Raw genomic sequence first — 17106 nt, forward strand, 5'->3', positions numbered from 1 at the left:
AGCTCGCCACATTATGGCCCACTGCAAAAATAGTTTGTTTTTTAAGTATTTATTTACGTACATGTAGTAAAGTAGGCGGGCTTCACGGTGGCAGAGGGGTTAGTGCGTCTGCCTCACAATACGAAGTTCCTGCAGTCCTAGGTTCAAATCCAGGCTCGGGATCTTTCTGTGTGGAGTTTGCATGTTCTCCCCGTGAATGCGTGTGTTCCCTCCGCGTACTCCGGCTTCCTCCCACTTCCAAAGACATGCACCTGGGGATAGGTTGATTGGCAACACTAAATTGGCCCTAGTGTTTGAATGTGAGTGTGAATGTTGTCTGTCTATCTGTGTTGGCCCTGCGATGAGGTGGCGACTTGTCCAGGGTGTACCCTGCCTTCCGCCCGATTGTAGCTGAGATAGGCGCCAGCGCCCCCCGCGACCCCGAAAGGGAATAAGCGGTAGAAAATGGATGGATGTATAGTAAAGTAGGCATTTTTTCTCCTGCTCTGACATTTTTTAACAGTAACATTAGTTCAGTACAGTATGAGTCATTTCGAAATATTAGCTTTGGCTATTTCCTATTGCGAAGATGTGCCGATGGTTAATCTGCAAATGGCGATTTAAGTTATTTTTGTTGGAGAAAATGGAGCCACAGAATTTACAAATTGATTTGTTATCCACCCCGGAAAAAGTGGAATGCATCTCTTCTCACGTCCCGCCCAAATAATACTGGTGGTAGTCAAAATAGCTCTGGTTTCAACAGGTAATAGGCGCCCTTCAGCCTTTCTCGAAAAAAATTTGCCCTGTACTTGTGTTATTTTTGGCTATATGAACCATCACGGAAATACTGTATTTCCTTGAATTGTGCCTGCCTTGAATTACTGCCGGTTCAAACTCGCTTCCCAAAATAATTAGCGCTTGCTTAGTATTACCGCCTGGTCAAACTTGTGATGTCACGAGTGACACTTCCCCTGTCATCATTTTCAAAATGGAGGAGGCTGATTTCAATACCGGTAATTTGAAATTACCGGAAAGAAGATTAAGAGCTATTCAGTAGGATTTAAGGTCCAAGCTTACATCACACTCAATTTTTTACTGCATACCTTTGGTAAGTGCCGGAGTTAGATGAGGTTTTAAAATAATTAGCGCATGCTTACTTTTACCGCGTGCCTTTGGTAAGCGCAGGAGTGAGAAAGGGTTTTAAATTAATTAGCGCCCCGGCGGCAATTCAAGGAAATACGGTAATACACTGTTCTCCAGAGTTCCTTGAGAGGTTGTCAAAAAGGGCGAAAAAAGTGCAAGATTTGTGGAAACAACGATAAGAAAAGCTTGCAACTCACACTCTTGTTCAGGGTATGTCAAACGTACGGGCCGAGGGCCGGATCAGGCTCGCGAACCAGTTTTAATCCAGCCTGTGGGATGAGTTTGCCAAGTATAAAAATTAACCTGAAATTTTTGAATGAAATAAACAGCTGTTCTAAATGTGTCCACTAGATGTCACAATAGCAATTCTTTGCATCTTTGTAGACTGTGCTACATATGTACAAAATAAACCACATGATGTTAGTACATCAGTTGAGGAAAATGATCAAACTACATAAATAACATACTTTAATTTGATTTTGATATAAAAAAAAATTCTTGATTGATTGAAAATTAACACCAATGGAACGGGACAAGCGGTAGAAAATGAGTGGATGGATGAGTTGACTGATAAACATTATCACATAATTTATTCCGAAAATATGAGTAACGACAAATAAAGATAGAATACTATTAACCGCTACATGTAAGTGTAAAAAACAACAACAACATTTTGTTTTGCTCCCTGCGATGAGGTGGCGACTTGTCTATGGTGTAAGCCGTCTTCCGCCCAATTGTAGCTGAAATAGGCACCAGCGCCCCCCGCGATCCCAAAAGGAATAAGCGGTATAAAATGGATGGATGGATTTTGATTTGTACAATGTCAGAATGTGCTTGTTCTATTTTTAAACAAAGAAAACAATCTGAAGTTGTCTTTATTTTTAAGTTATCGTGCCTTGAATTTACCAGTATGGCCCACTTGGGAGTAGGTTTTTCTCAATGTGGCCCCTCATATAAAATTAGTTTGACATCCCTGCTCTATTCCAAGAGAGCAGACTCAAAGAATGAATGAGTTTTCAGTGATCTTTTCATTAAAGGTTTGTTTAAAAGGTTTGTGTTTTACTTTTAACGGTTATTATTTCCCATTTAAATATTATCTTGATATTATTTGGATATCTTAAACACATGGTTGCTACGAATGTTTCATAAAAGCACCAACTTGGCCAGTCTAAATAAAAGAAATCAAATGCCAACAAAACCAAAAATAGTTGAGCTTCTACCAAAGGCAGCAATCATAATTTAAACATTCAGCAATGTTGACATGTATAGTTTTATTTTGATAAAGGTGGTAAAAACATGCTACTCGCAAACGGCGCGTACAACAACATTAAAGGCCTACTGAAATGAGATTTTCTTATTTAAACGGGGATTGATTGATTGATTGATACTTTTATTAGTAGTTTGCACAGTACAGTACATATTCCGTACAATTGACCACTAAATGGTAACACCCGAATAAGTTTTTCAACTTGTTTAAGTCGGGGTCCACGTTAATCAATTCATGATAGCAGGTCCATTCTGTGTCATACTTGATCATTTAGCGATATTGCCATATTTTTGCTGAAAGGATTTAGTAGAGAACATCGACGATAAAGTTCGCAACTTTTGGTGCTGATAAAAAAAAGCCTTGCCTTTACCGGAAGTCGCAGACGATGACGTCACAAGGGTGAGGGCTCCTCACGTCCTCACATTGTTTATAATGGGAGCTTCCAGCAGCAAGAGCTATTCGGACCGAGAAAACGACAATTTCCCCATTAATTTGAGCGAGGATGAAAGATTCGTGGATGATGATATTGATAGCGAAGGACTAGAAAAATAATAATAAAATCAAATAAGATAAAAAGCGACGGCTCTGGGCGGCGTCAGTGTGAGCGTTTCAGATGTAATTAGACACATTTACTAGGATAATTCTGGAAGATACCTTATCTGCTTATTGTTTTAATAGTGTTTTAGTGAGATTGTAAAGACATACCTCGAGGTCGGATGGCTGCGGTGAACGCCAGTGTCTCAGAGAGAAGCCGAGGAGCCAAGCTCACAGCTGCCTTTTAAACGGCTACCGCAGGACGACGAATAATCCAATGATGTCTCCGGTAAGATATATATCACAATTTTCCCATCCAAAAATATGGTGGTTGACGTAGAGAAACATGTTCGCTTGACCGCTCTGTGTTAAAAACAAAGAAACACCGGCTGTGTCTCGGTGTTAAAGACAGCTGCAATACACCGCTTTCCACCAACAGCATTGTTCTTAATAGTCTCCATTATTAATTGAACAAATTGCAAAAGATTCAGCAACACAGATGTCCAAATTACTGCGTAATTATGCGATGAAAAGAGACGACTTTTAGCCGTAACTGGTGCTGAGCTTATATTTCCTGACAGTCCGTGACGTCACGCGCATGCGTCATCATTCCGCTACGTTTTCAACAATAAATTTTGCGGGAAATTTAAAATTGCAATTTAGTCAACTAAACCGGCCGTATTAGCACGTGTTGCAATGTTAATATTTCATCATTGATATATAAACTATCAGACTGCGTGGTCGCTAGTAGTGGGTGTCAGTAGGCCTTTAAACATAGGTAGAAGCGAAGTTAAATCCCAAAATTCAACCTTACCAGAGTACAAACGATGCATATTTATCCAAGATAGTTCTGATACCAATTTCCTTGACCCAGTTACACACACAGAAGTTGTAAACCTTCATGCTTTTTGAAGTTTCCATCTGTTTTGTTGTTTAGAATGGCGTCTGGAGCACAATAGTCCAATATGTCCAGGGACGCGACCGGCGTAATTTTCGATACCTCTCAACAAATCTTTTTCTGATAAAGTATAGGGATCAATACCATTGCAAAGTTTATTTATTATTTGCTTGTATCTGCATTTTACGGGGAGTTTTGAGCTTATTTTGTACTCAGAATGTCCGCGTGGTGCTTGCTGTACAACAACTATCTTAGCTCTGTCGACGACCACTGGTTTTCACTTCCGGGAAGAAGTCAAATACCAGCAATTGTCTTGATTTCTTGCATTGAGTCTTGTTTGAAATAAAGGTTTTTTTTCTGTGAAACATGATATGTCAAGTGATTTTTTTATAAAACCAAAGCACTAAAGTTTTGATTCTATCTTTTGTTAACGTTTTGATGATATCTTTTGTTTAGGTATGTCGTGGCAGGATAAGATCGCAGCTCTGCGAGCCAAGATGACTGAAAGGAAAATTACCTGGTTCGTTGCTACAGCGCTGGACGAGATAGCATGTGGGTGACAATGGATGACCTGAATTATTTTTTTATGCTAACACAGTGATATATTTGCAAACATGTACATGTACATCAGACTTATAGAAACTAAGTATTTTGTCAGATGTTTTTAATCATCCCTCAATTATTTTCATTTCACTTTTTTAGATATTTTGGACTTTTAAAGCACAAGTACAAGTTTTTAGATGCAACAACACGCCACAGTTGCTGTCTTGAGAAAGTTGGTACAATAGGATTCCAAAGGTGGAGCACAGTTCAATAAATTTTAAAATACCATGTATCACCAAATAGTAGCCCGGGCGTTTATTTCCCAAAATTATTTTTGGAGACGGGCGTTTAAAAGAATCAGGCGATTATTTGCACAAGGCTTTTATTTATTTTCGCACCAGCCCTCACCAGGCCGTTATTTGCTTACAATGGTTACTGTCCAGTATTTTTTTTTCGTATAAAAAACTTTAAGTGTAAAAGCTATTGTAAACAAACAAAAAAACAAGACTATCAAAAGACAAGAGATCAACAAGGCCTCAACATGGCAGTAGTGCAACAATTGTCAAATAGAATACCAATTCTGAAAATAAATAAAGTTTTTAAATAAAGCAGCCTACCGGGAAAAATAAAATTAAGGTACCAAGTACTCAAGTATAAAACCCACCATCAAAACAGAACAATAATAGTGTCACTTAAATAAAATAAAGGCTACAGTATTCCAAGTTTTAAATAAAGCAGCATACAGGAAAAATAAAATCATGGTACCAAGTACTCTATAAAACCATCAAAACAATAATACTGCAGCAAACGCAACCCCTAAATGCAACTCAAACCCACTCATCATCCTCCTCCTCCCCTTCTTCTTCCTCACCCCCCTCATCATCATCCTCCTCTTCAATCACAAGTTCATTGAGGAACTGCTGTTCCTCCTCACTCTCCTCCTCTTCCTGAACCACAGCAGCACCCTGCTGTCTAGCCTTCAACAGCATCTCTCTGCCTGCCTGACATGGCTGTCCCTCCTTGAGGCAGTAAATGAGCTGGTCCTCACTCCCATCAGCTGCCACCGTCAACCCACACACCTTGCAAGATACCAGAAAGCAACAATCAGCTGTAGCTACTGTTTGCAACACGCACACAGACACATACGCACAGCCAGCCAGCCTACCTTGAATGAGTTGTTGCTCAGAGTGTCCCGATCCAGAGCATCCCAGGCTCCCAGGACCCAGTCGACCAGGAGGCGGCGGGAAGGGGCTCTCAGGTTCCCTGACTTGGTGTAGGTCTTGTCTTAATCACCAGCCATCCAGTTATCATAGTAGTCACAGAGCTGCGCTTTGAAAGGGCCATTCCACACAAAATCGGGGGCCTGCAGGTACTTTGTGCAACCTCCAGATATAACACCCATTGTAAGGTTGTAGCCCCTTTTGAGCCCAGCCTTCGTGGCCTCACTGATATGGCATCGGTACGAGTCCAATGCAAGTAGCCTTGGTCCGAAGTGAAATTTCCCCACTGCCCTCTGGAGCCAATCCTTTGTCAGGTCATCATTAAACCAGCCATTCTTGGAGGAAGCTAGGATCACCCTGGGGATGCTCTGCATAGCCCTTACATCACGGACAGCATCTTTATACACAATGTAAGGCTTCAGCTTTGTCCCGTCTGCTTTGGCTGCAAGACCAAGACCGTGACGCGTGTCTTCTCGTGGCCGGTGGTTTTGAGGCAGATGGAGCGGGCGCCCCTCTCATTGACCGTACTAAAACCAACCATGTCAAACCAGACGGCTGTTTCATCCACGGCGATGATATTCTTGGGCTGGATTTTCTTAGCCTCTATCTGTTTAGTAGAGAAAACAAGGAAGTTGACAATCTTCTCGACGGGAGCGTCCTTCTGTGCAACAGTTATTCTCCTCCTGAGGGTAAAGTTGTTCCGACGCAGGAATCGATCAAGCCAGCCACTTGTTGCACCAAACACCACCCCGGTGTCTCTCGTGTCACTCGCGGTGGTATACAACTCCTTGGCCTTAATGCGGATCTTTTTGCGGGACACACAGTGGTTCAGTCCACGAACGTGATGTATCCACTGACACAAATTAGCAACAAACTCGTCGCTCACTTTCTTCCTACCTCCGCCAGATAAGCGAGCCCGTTTTCCATCGATTGCAGACTGAGATAGTAGTTCTCCCTTTTTTTGTTTCCATTCGCGTACATGTTTTGGGTCAACGTTAAACTGCCTGGCCGCTGCCAAACCAGAATTCTGCTCCGCATACTTCACATTCGCTAGCTTGAACTTTAAATCAAACTTTCTGTTCTTCTTCCCCCTTAAAGTATTCCCGTCCATCAGTTGTGGTGTACCGCTATACATGGGCTATCATTAGGAAGAGGCGTTTAATTCAAAAAATGGGCTCGGACCCCGCGCGGCTATTAGGACATGGGCGGTTATTTGCCCAAGGGCGTTTAATTGGTGATGTACGGTAATCATTGGTTAATCCAGGTTCAAACTGCTGCTGTCATAAATATTTTAGTTAACATTCCTTTCATGCAAGTGTCCAAATTCCATGCCTGTACCACATGGTGTAGATCAGGGGTGGGCATTACGTCGTTCGCGATCGACTGGTCGATCTCGGAGGGTGTGTCAGTCGATCTCAGGCCAGGCATTAAAAAATATACATAAAAATGAGCAATCATCAATCATACCAAGACTTCACTTTCGTCAGTTGTTTGACATTCTCGGCACCCGAGGATCTTGTGAGATGACGCTGGCTGCTGCGAGATCATATTTAAGAAAAAAATCACTAACAGGGCGGACGCAGAGAAACACATTTTATTTCTACAGACTCCGTACCTACTGTCAAAACTCTAAAGACCGACTGCACAGTTCCTGTCTTCACCATAAAAGACCTGTTTCATCCTGCCTGTGCTAACAAAATAAGAGTCTCAAAGCTAGCGTGCACAAGCTAGCAAGCAATGGAGTTTGATGCCAATGTATTTCTCCCCCGCCCTCAGCGACCGCTTTCTCACTTGCTTGCCCACCCGCACAGTCACTGACGTCACTCACCTGCTGCCAGACATTAAAGGGCCACACACATATGCTACTCTCATAACAAAGTGTTTAAAAACAAGTATGCAAGTTGGACAAATGAGATGCCAAATCCAACCACTTTCATGTGGTATTGGACAGAAAGGAGGACTTTTTTTTTCCTCCATTTGAAAATGCGGACGTTATCAGCACCACTGTCTAAGTCCAATCAATGCAAGTCATCAGAATCAAATACACCAACTTATATTCTTGTCTTCATGAAAGAAAGGAATCTGTGTGTGTTAAACATGCTTGTATTATCATTAAACACCATTAACTTGTTAACAAAAATGTCTCTTTCATAAATGAATAAATATAAATTATAAATAGGAATGAGGTAGATCTCCTCGACTTGGTCAATTGAAAAGTAGCTCACCTGCAGAAAAAGTGTGAGCGCCCCTGGTGTAGATAACATTTCTAAGTAGACAAACCGTGTGATTAAAACTTATTACAAATCTTTACAAGTTTCACATCTCTTACATAAGTTAGCTATGATACCTGATCACGATCCAAGGACCCTGGGATGCACGGGCGTCCCACTACATGTCTGTTTGAGCACCTTGTTGACCGTGCCTGAAGAGCTCTTGGTTCTGATTGTTTATGGTAATTAAAGCCATTCTGATTGTCATCAGCTTGCAATTAGACATTCTCTTTAATTCCAATTGCTCAGGCATCTTTAGAGGGTAGAAAACCCAACATTTACTGTCATGAAGTTGTCTTCTGTTCATTATTTTTTTAATGGCAGTGATTTTAAAATGTAAAGTCTGTTGCATTTTTTTTTCTAATCTTCAGGGCTGTTCAACCTCCGTGGTGCAGATATTGAGTACAACCCTGTCTTTTTCGTGTATACGATTGTGGGGATCAACACAGTAAGGTAAAGAAATACACAACACCAATACACTATTTATACATGAGCTCTGATATACTTCCGAAAATCTAAAAACTAATACATGGTTACATACAGTGGTTACCCTCTGTCTACAGGACATGTTCATACAGTATATTTGAGCATGCCCATCCTTAATATAATCTGGGCTGCGTGGCTCAGATGGTAGAGCCAGTGTCCAAAAATTTGAGGGTTCTTGCTACGAATCCAGCTTTCGCCATCCTACTCGCTACTGTTTCTTTGGGCAAGACACTTCATCCAACTTGCTCCCAGTACCTCCCACACTGGTGTATTAATGTGAATGAACATTTGGTGGTGGTCGGAGAGGCCCTTGGTCAGTCCACCCCAGGGCAGCTGTGGCTATGTTTTAGCTTACCACCAAAACAGTGTGGATGTGGAGTGAATGAATGATGGGTTTCAATATAAATGTTTGTATAAAATCTAACCCATTACTAATTGATTAATTTAGTACTTAAGTTTGGGCCAAAATTATATTTTTGTTAAAGGGGAACGCCACTTTTTTAAAATTTTGCCTATCATTCACAGTCCTTACGAGAGACAAGAACACATATAATTCTTTTTTTTTTTTTTTTTGCATTTTAATTTGTAATAATGGTCCGTTCAAGGGATAATCGGTAGTATATTGATTTAGCATCTAAATCCCTATAATATGCATCCCAAAACCGCCAACAATACTCTATTTGCATCTCGTGGCCTGAATAATAAATCATGCATCTCACCTGGATAGTAGAAGGATGTGGCCATAAACTGAGAAGTTGGTCATCTGTAACATAAAACTTCGACCTGGAGATGGCGAAAAAGAAACGCAAACACGCAATACTTTTTTGTTAAACCTTTGTGTGGATTGTGGTTCATTCTTCATCTAAACGGCAAGGTATGAAAATATCTTAGTGAGAGCAGACATTGTACAGTAAGTGATGGTTTTATTATGTTTATTGTCTACCATGAAGTCTGTCATGATTAGTAGTGTTGTTGTTGAAGGAAATAATGAATTATGTAATTAATGCGTCTGTGAAATTAATGTGTCTCATTATCCTTTAAATGAGCAAAATACATAAATATTACATGTTATTATAAATGTGACTGTTACTACATTACATATATACTTACAGTGTTTATATATAACCTAATAGAGCGACTCGCATTGCTTCCATTGTTAGCTGACTTTTATTTAAATTTATTTATGAGTTGGAATGCATGAGAAAAAGAAACCGTGTGCTTGTCTCACCTAATGATTGTGAATGATAGGCAAGGTTCCAAAAAAGTGAAGTCCCCCCTTTAAGTTACTAAATTATAAGTGCTGTATAATTATAATTATTTTATATATATATATATATATGGAGATACACACACATATATATATACATATACACATATGTATAAAATTATATATATATATGTTTTTTTTTTTATCAGTTTTTACTAGTTTACATTCCATTCATTTGTAAAAAAAAAAATCTAAATATCAACAATTTTTATATATATTTATTTCCAAACCCAAAATGAAAAAACAGATAGATATATTTTTTTAAACTAAAGGGTCGCCGTTTGTGTGCGGTTTTATTTATGTGCCTCTACTTCGACTGCGTCTTCTCCCCGTCAGCCATTGACAGATAGATATAAGTTGGAACTATACAGTACTTTTTATTAAAAACTGCAACAGCTACGGATTTTAGCATGCACGTACAAAAGAATTAAGAAAAAGAAGGAACTTATCGACTACAATTACATACAGTATATATGTATATATATATATACATATATCCATTTTTGCTGGCAGGGTGGTCTTTTTACTGCGCACACCAATGGCGTAGCTTGTTCAAAGATGACGTAAAGGTCCCACTCAGGTCACGCATTCTGGTCATGTTTTCGTTTGAAAAGATCAGACTCCAATCAAATTCTGACTAATTCCTGATGTGGCTCAAATCTGATGCAAAAAAAATCCGATTTGAAGCACTTCGAAGATTTTTTCTGATCTGTGTCACTTGAGGGCAAAAATCTCTGATTTGGTGTCCAGTGTTAACGGGGTCCAAGTATGTGCATTGTTTCCAAGCCTGCATTGTGGTGATTAATTGTGGTGATTATACACTTTGTATGTGCGTGGGTGCACAATTGCTACCATTAGGTGATAATTGTTCTGTTTTATTTACCTGTTTTGCTATTACAAACCTGACGTGACTAAAGACAATGTGATCTGTGGAATGACGTACATGCTCTTTTGATGACCAGCTGTAGGTGTGGTAAGGACACCTAGTTGGCCATGATTGATCGCCACGTTTATCTTGCCCTTTTTTTGTAAGGCAAAATGTCCCTGCGGTGAAAAGTAATTTGTAGTCAGAAGGTCAGAAGCTAGGCGGATAACTCGAGCTACTTAGCAGCTGTCAAGCTGAGGCAGAGCTCAGTGACAGCAAAGGTAAAGAAAATAAATAAAGAGTTACACGGCAAATAGTTTGATAGCTATCAGACATTTTAACATTAACTGGATTAGCCTGTGGCAAGCTATTGTCGATGGTATCCATTGACATATTTCATAGAATATGTTTGATTATTACTGTAATATGGGACAAATTGTGTCCTTTTTCATCTTAAGGGACACATACGTCTGTTTCTAAATGCTGGACTATTATGTTTTTCAAGGAGCGGTTGTCAACCCTATTTGTACACTATTGTGCTAGCAAAATGCGGGTGTTTCTCTGATCATTTAAAGTCAACTCTTTTTTTATGCATTCTAACTAGTAAATAAATACGAGCAAAAGTCAGCTTACGAAGGAGCTTAGGAGAGTTGCCTTATTCTGATATTAAAGCGCTTAAAAACAATCCAAACACTTCCATCAATGATTTATCAATCAATCAGTCAATGTTTACTTATTTAGCCCTAAATCACTAGGGCATAAGGGCAAGGAAAACTCACACCCAGTGGGACGTCGGTGACAATGATGACTATGAGAACCTTGGAGAGGAGGAAAGCAATGGATGTCGAGCGGGTCTAACATGATACTTTGAAAGTTCAATCCATAATGGATCCAACACAGTCGCAAGAGTCCCGTTCACAGCGGAGCCAGCAGGAAAACATCCCAAGCGGAGGCGGATCAGCAGCGCAGAGATGCCCCCAGCCGATACACAGGCGAGCAGTACATGACCACCGGATCAGACCGGACCCCCTCCACAAGGGAGAGTGGGACATAGGAGAAAAAGAAAAGAAACGGCAGATCAACTGGTCGAAAAAGGGAGTCTATTTAAAGGCTAGAGTATACAAATGAGTTCTAAGGTGAGACTTGAATGAGGTAGCATCTCGAACTTTTACCGGGAGGGCATTCCAGAGTACTGGAGCCCGAAATGAAAACGCTCTATAGCCCGCAGACTTTTTTTGGGCTTTGGGAATCACTAATAGGCCGAAGTCCTTTGAACGCAGATTTCTTGCCGGGACATATGGTACAATACAATCGGCAAGATAGGATGGAGCTAGACCGTGTAGTATTTTATACGTAAGTAGTAAAACCTTAAAGTCACATCATACACTGTAGCTTTAGATGTAATTTAGTAACATGCAAAATCATAATAACATGTTGTATTTAGATTAGATGGATTAGATAGTGCTTTATTTATTCCTTTAGGACATTTACAATTTTCAGCACAATCCCATTCAAGATCAGACAAACATTACAGGGAGACAGAACAGGATCGCTGACGGGTCTGCGGCCCTTACAAAAAAGGGGAGATACATGTAAACAAGTGGGGGGAATGGGAGAAAAAAATAGAAAATTAAAATTACATTAAGTTAAATTAAAAAATCGGTCTAAGCCTGGGCCTTGGAGAGGGGGTCCAGACTGAGGCCAAGGGAAAAAACCAACAACAACTCATAGCCATAGTACACATCCCTCTTACATGTGTGTAAGAGGGAAACTTCAAACATCAAAGAAAACAAAGGACATTAAAGCAGCGGATACAACCAGCCACTTCTACATACAGCTATGAATAAAAACTAAAAAAAACATATACACTGTGGTGGCCTCTGCGGTGTTCCACGCCATTGTCCGCTGGGGTGGAGGGAGCATGCATGGCCAGAGACAGGAGCAGACCCAACAAAGCAACCAAGAGAGCCGACTCTTTATGTATTTTGCTCATTTTAAGCATATCTTAATTTAACAATGTTTGCTTTTTTCTTCGACAACTACGCACTGCAGACATCACGAGAGCCAACAAACATAATAAAACATCACCGACTGTACAATGCCTGCTCTCACTGGGAGGACGACTGATTGGTTGTTGATATAATCCCGTTTCGATGAAAAATGACTCATGATCCTCTTGAAAAAAGGGGGTGGAACGAAGCGTCCTTTTGGGTCTTTTTTTTTTTTTTTTTGCCATTTTCGAGTCTTAAGTTGGTTGTCAAAGTTGATCAACTTCTTAGTTTATGTCCACATCTTTTTATATCAAGGTGTGGGGTATACTTTGTAATCGAGAATGAACTTTCACAAGCTCCGAGGCGTGAACGCCGCTCAACAGGGGCGTCAATTTAAATAGAGTTGTGTGGTTTTCCTACTAAATGTGGACGTACGATCAAATTCATAAAATGGCGTGCGCAAGTAAAAATTCAGATGTATCGCATCATTTGTTCGCATGCACAAATCCAAGCACATTTACAAAACCCAAAACCAGTGAAGTTGGCACGTTGTGTAAATCGTAAATAAAAACAGAATACAATGATTTGCAAATCCTTTTCAACCTATATTTAATTGAAAAGACTGCAAAGACAAAATACTTAATGTTTGAAATGGAAAACCCAGTTTTTTTTGCAAGTATTAGCTCATTTGGAATTTGATGCCTGCAACAATTTTCCAAAAAGCTGGCACAAGTGGCAAAAAAGACAGAGAGAGTTGAGGAATGCTCATCAAACACTTATTTGGAGCATCCTACAGGTGAACAGGCTAATTGGGAACAGTTGGGTGACATGATTAGGTTTAAAAGCAGATGTCATGAAATGCTCAGTCATTTACAAACAAGGATGGGGCTAGGGTCACCACTTTGTGAACAAATGCGTGAGCAAATTGTCGAACAGTTTAAGAACAACATTTCTCAACGAGCTGTTGCAAGAAATTTTAAGGATTTCACCATCTAAGGTCTGTAATATCATCAAAAGCTTCAGAGAAACTGGAGAAATCACTGCACGTAAGCGGCTAAGCCAATGACCTTCGATACCTCATGCGGTACTGCATCAAAATGCCACATCAGTGTGTAAAGGATATCACCACATTGGCTCAGGAACACTTCAGAAATCCACTGTCAGTAACTACAGTCTGTCGCTCCATCTGTAAGTGCAAGTTAAAACTCTACTAGGCAAAGCCAAAACCACTTACCAACAACACCCAGAGAAAAAGAACCATCCAGATTGTTATAGGTGCAAAGTTCCAAAGCCAGCATCTGTGATGGTACGGGGGTGTATTAGTGCCCAAGGCATGGGTAACTTACACATCTGGTAAGGCACCATTAATGCTGAACGGTCCATACAGGTTTTGGAGCAACATATGTTGTCATCCAAGCAAGGTTATCATGGACGCCCCTGCTTATTTCAGCAAAACAATGCCAAGCCACATTTTACAACAGCGTGGCTTCGTAGTAAAAGAGTGCGGGTACTTTTCTGGCCCGCCTGCAGTCCAGACCTGTCTCCCATCGAAAATGTGTGGCGCATTATGAAGCGTAAAATACGACAACAGGACCCCGGACTGTTTAACAACTTGAGCTGTACATCAAGTAAGAATGGTAAAGAATTCTACTTTCAAAGCTTCAACAATTAGTTTCCTCAGTTCCCAAACGTTTATTGAGTGTTGTTAAAAGAAAATGTGATGTAACACAGTGATGAACATGCCCTTTCCCAACTACTTTGGCACATGTTGCAGCCATGAAATTCTAAGTTAATTATTATTTGCAAAAAAAAAATAAACTTAATGAGTTTGAACATCAAATATCTTGTCTTTGTAGTGCAGTCAATTAAATATGGGTTGAAAAAGATTTGCAAATCATTGTATTCCGTTTATATTTACATATAACACAATTTCCCAGCTCATATGGAAACGGGGTTTGTACACAACGTGCCAACTTCATTGGTTTTTCTTACATTGCGACCTGCTTGGAATTTGTCGTTGACTTGTGGGTGGCCTGGCACGCCCAGACTACGCCCCATTGGAAATATGAAAATCATATTAAAAATAGCATTGTACTTGAGCTCGGCACGTCTGACCAATCACAAGTAGGAGGTGCTTGTTTTTCCTGTTTGGAACAAACAGCATACTAGTTGTCAGGCTGACATTACTCTGTCTCCAAGAACTGAACGCAGGCAAAAATAAAATTTAGAAATGGTTGCGTTCGTATGTCTGTGACGGGGCACAGCAATCTGTCTGAGGAGTAAAAGTTGTCACTTTTTTAGGTGAACTGTTACCCAGCATCATCTCTGTGTCTCGCTAACCTGTAGAAATGTACGTACAGCAGCTATGGCGTTGCTTTAAGGCAGCACATATTTCCACGTCAACTTCAGTTTTGATACGTCTCAAAAAAAAGGCTGTACGCCACATTTTTGTGTACGCAAGCTTGTTCCATGAGGGCCCAGCTCATGATGTCACTAAAGCAGCATGAGGAAGTTACCTCTGATAAATGTGCGGCTAAAATTAAAATGTAGGTCCTTAACATTACCGCTTTTAACAGCTATATCGCTAATACTTTGTTAGTATTCAGGTCACAAAATGTAAATGGATGGTTATTTATTGGGTTTTATGGTCAGAATAGACGCAATGACATGATGGCTCCCATTATCTCTATTGCAGTGGTTCTTAACCTGGGTTCGATCGCACGCTAGGGGTTCGGTGAGTCGGGCTCAGGGGTTCGGCGGAGGTCAAAACACACCCGACTCATAGTGTAAATAAAAACTTCTCCCTATCGGTGTATTATGGATACAGCAACAGCAGAAGTCACACTGATTTGCAGGTGTGTAATTTGTTGCGAGTTTATGCACTGTGTTGGTTTTGTTCTTTCAACAAGGTGATGTTCATGCACAGTTCATTTTGTGCACCAGTAATAAAACATGGTACCAAAACATTAATTATTGTTGCTTATTAACATGCAAATTAGTAACATATTGGCTCTTAACTAGTCATTATTAAGTACTTATTAATGCCTAATTCGGCATGGCCTCATCATAACACTAACGCTCTAACCCTAACCCTAACCCTAACCAAATAACTCCGAATTAAGTCTTTGTTACTTAGAATATGTTCCCGCAGTGTCCAAAAACCTCTAAATTAAGTATTTGTTACTTAGAATATGTTCTCCATACTAAAGTGTTACCAAAAACACATAACTTGGTCTTGAATTAAAAAAAAACAAACATTTTATTTTTCACTAAGAAGGGTTCGGTGAATGCACATGTGAAACTAATGGGGTTCGGTACCTCCAACAAGGTTAAGAACCACTGCTCTATTGTAAGGGGACGTTTATTTGCGTTTATTTAGGAGTTAGAATGCAATTTAGAAAATCATGTTGCTCATAAGGATTGTGAATGATAGGCACCATTCCCAAAAAGTTCCCTTTTAACAGTGGCGTTGTAGCGCAAGCAACCGGGATCTATTAGAGTACCCAACACCAGAAAAAAACTACTTTCTTTTATATTATATCTAGGTGGGACGGCGTGGCGCAGTGGGAGAGTGGCCGTGCGCAACCCGAGGGTCACTGGTTCAAATCCCACCTAGAATCAACCTCGTCACGTCCGTTGTGTCCTGAGCAAGACACTTCACCCTTGCTCCTGATGGGTGCTGGTTGGCGCCTTGCATGGCAGCTCCCTCCATCAGTGTGTGAATGTGTGTGTGAATGGGTAAATGTGGAAGTAGTGTCAAAGCGCTTTGAGTACCTTGAAGGTAGAAAAGCGCTATACAAGTACAACCCATTTATTTATCATTTATATTATCTTGCCTCGATTAATCATTAACTACAAAATGTTTACAAAATCCAGACTGCATGGAGTGCTCAGAACATTAACTATGCAATTTGCAATTTGGCCTGGGTGGGGGTCTGGGTGTGGGGCCGTGATCTGTAAGAACAGCTGAGTTTTTTTATTTTTGTTTTTTAAATGCACACATGTTAAACGTGTAATTTTGATGTTTTGCTTTTTTTTTTTTAAATACTTATGGAAATCCCCCCCAAAAAGTTGTTTTTTTACGATTTTCCCTTAAATGTGTATTTTATCCAAGTACCCGATTATCAATCAATAGATTATTTATATAGCACTAAATCACAAGTTTCTCAAAGGGCTGCACAAGCCACAACAACATCCTTGGCTCAGATCCCACATCAGGGCAAGGGAAAACTCAACCCAATGGGATACAATGAGAAACCTTGGAGGGTACCGCAGATGTGGACGTCGAGTAGATCTAGTTAAAAGTGTGAGAGTCCAGTCCATAATGGGCCCAGCAGTATATCATCTTGAGCAGGGACAAGTCAGCAGCGCACAGACGTCCCCAACTGATGCACGGATGAGTGGTCCAACCCGGGTCCCAAATTTTGAACAGCTAGCGCTTCATCTCCGGTCAACTAATAACCTCTCTTTGCAGGTGAGGGGCGCAGAGCAGAAAAGAGATCAACTGGTCTAAAAGTGAAGTGAATTTTATTTATATAGCGCTTTTCTCAAGTGACTCAAAGCGCTTTACATAGTGACACCCAATATCTAAGTTCCATTTAAACCAGTGTGGTTGGCACTGGGAGCGTGTGGGTAAAGTGTCT

General features: G+C 40.4%; 1 protein-coding gene across 1 annotated transcript in view; it reads left to right on the forward strand.

The window, feature by feature from the left end:
* The window catches only part of xpnpep1 (X-prolyl aminopeptidase (aminopeptidase P) 1, soluble), a 68510-nt gene that overhangs the window by 22352 nt on the left and 29052 nt on the right, over positions 1-17106 (forward strand). The window contains exons 8-9 of the mRNA XM_061880500.1: positions 4278-4373; positions 8226-8307. Coding sequence (XP_061736484.1) covers positions 4278-4373; positions 8226-8307 — 178 coding nt within the window. The remainder of the gene's footprint in view (positions 1-4277; positions 4374-8225; positions 8308-17106) is intronic.

The sequence above is a fragment of the Nerophis ophidion genome, linkage group LG20, assembly GCF_033978795.1.
Source record: "Nerophis ophidion isolate RoL-2023_Sa linkage group LG20, RoL_Noph_v1.0, whole genome shotgun sequence".
NCBI lineage: Eukaryota > Metazoa > Chordata > Actinopteri > Syngnathiformes > Syngnathidae > Nerophis > Nerophis ophidion.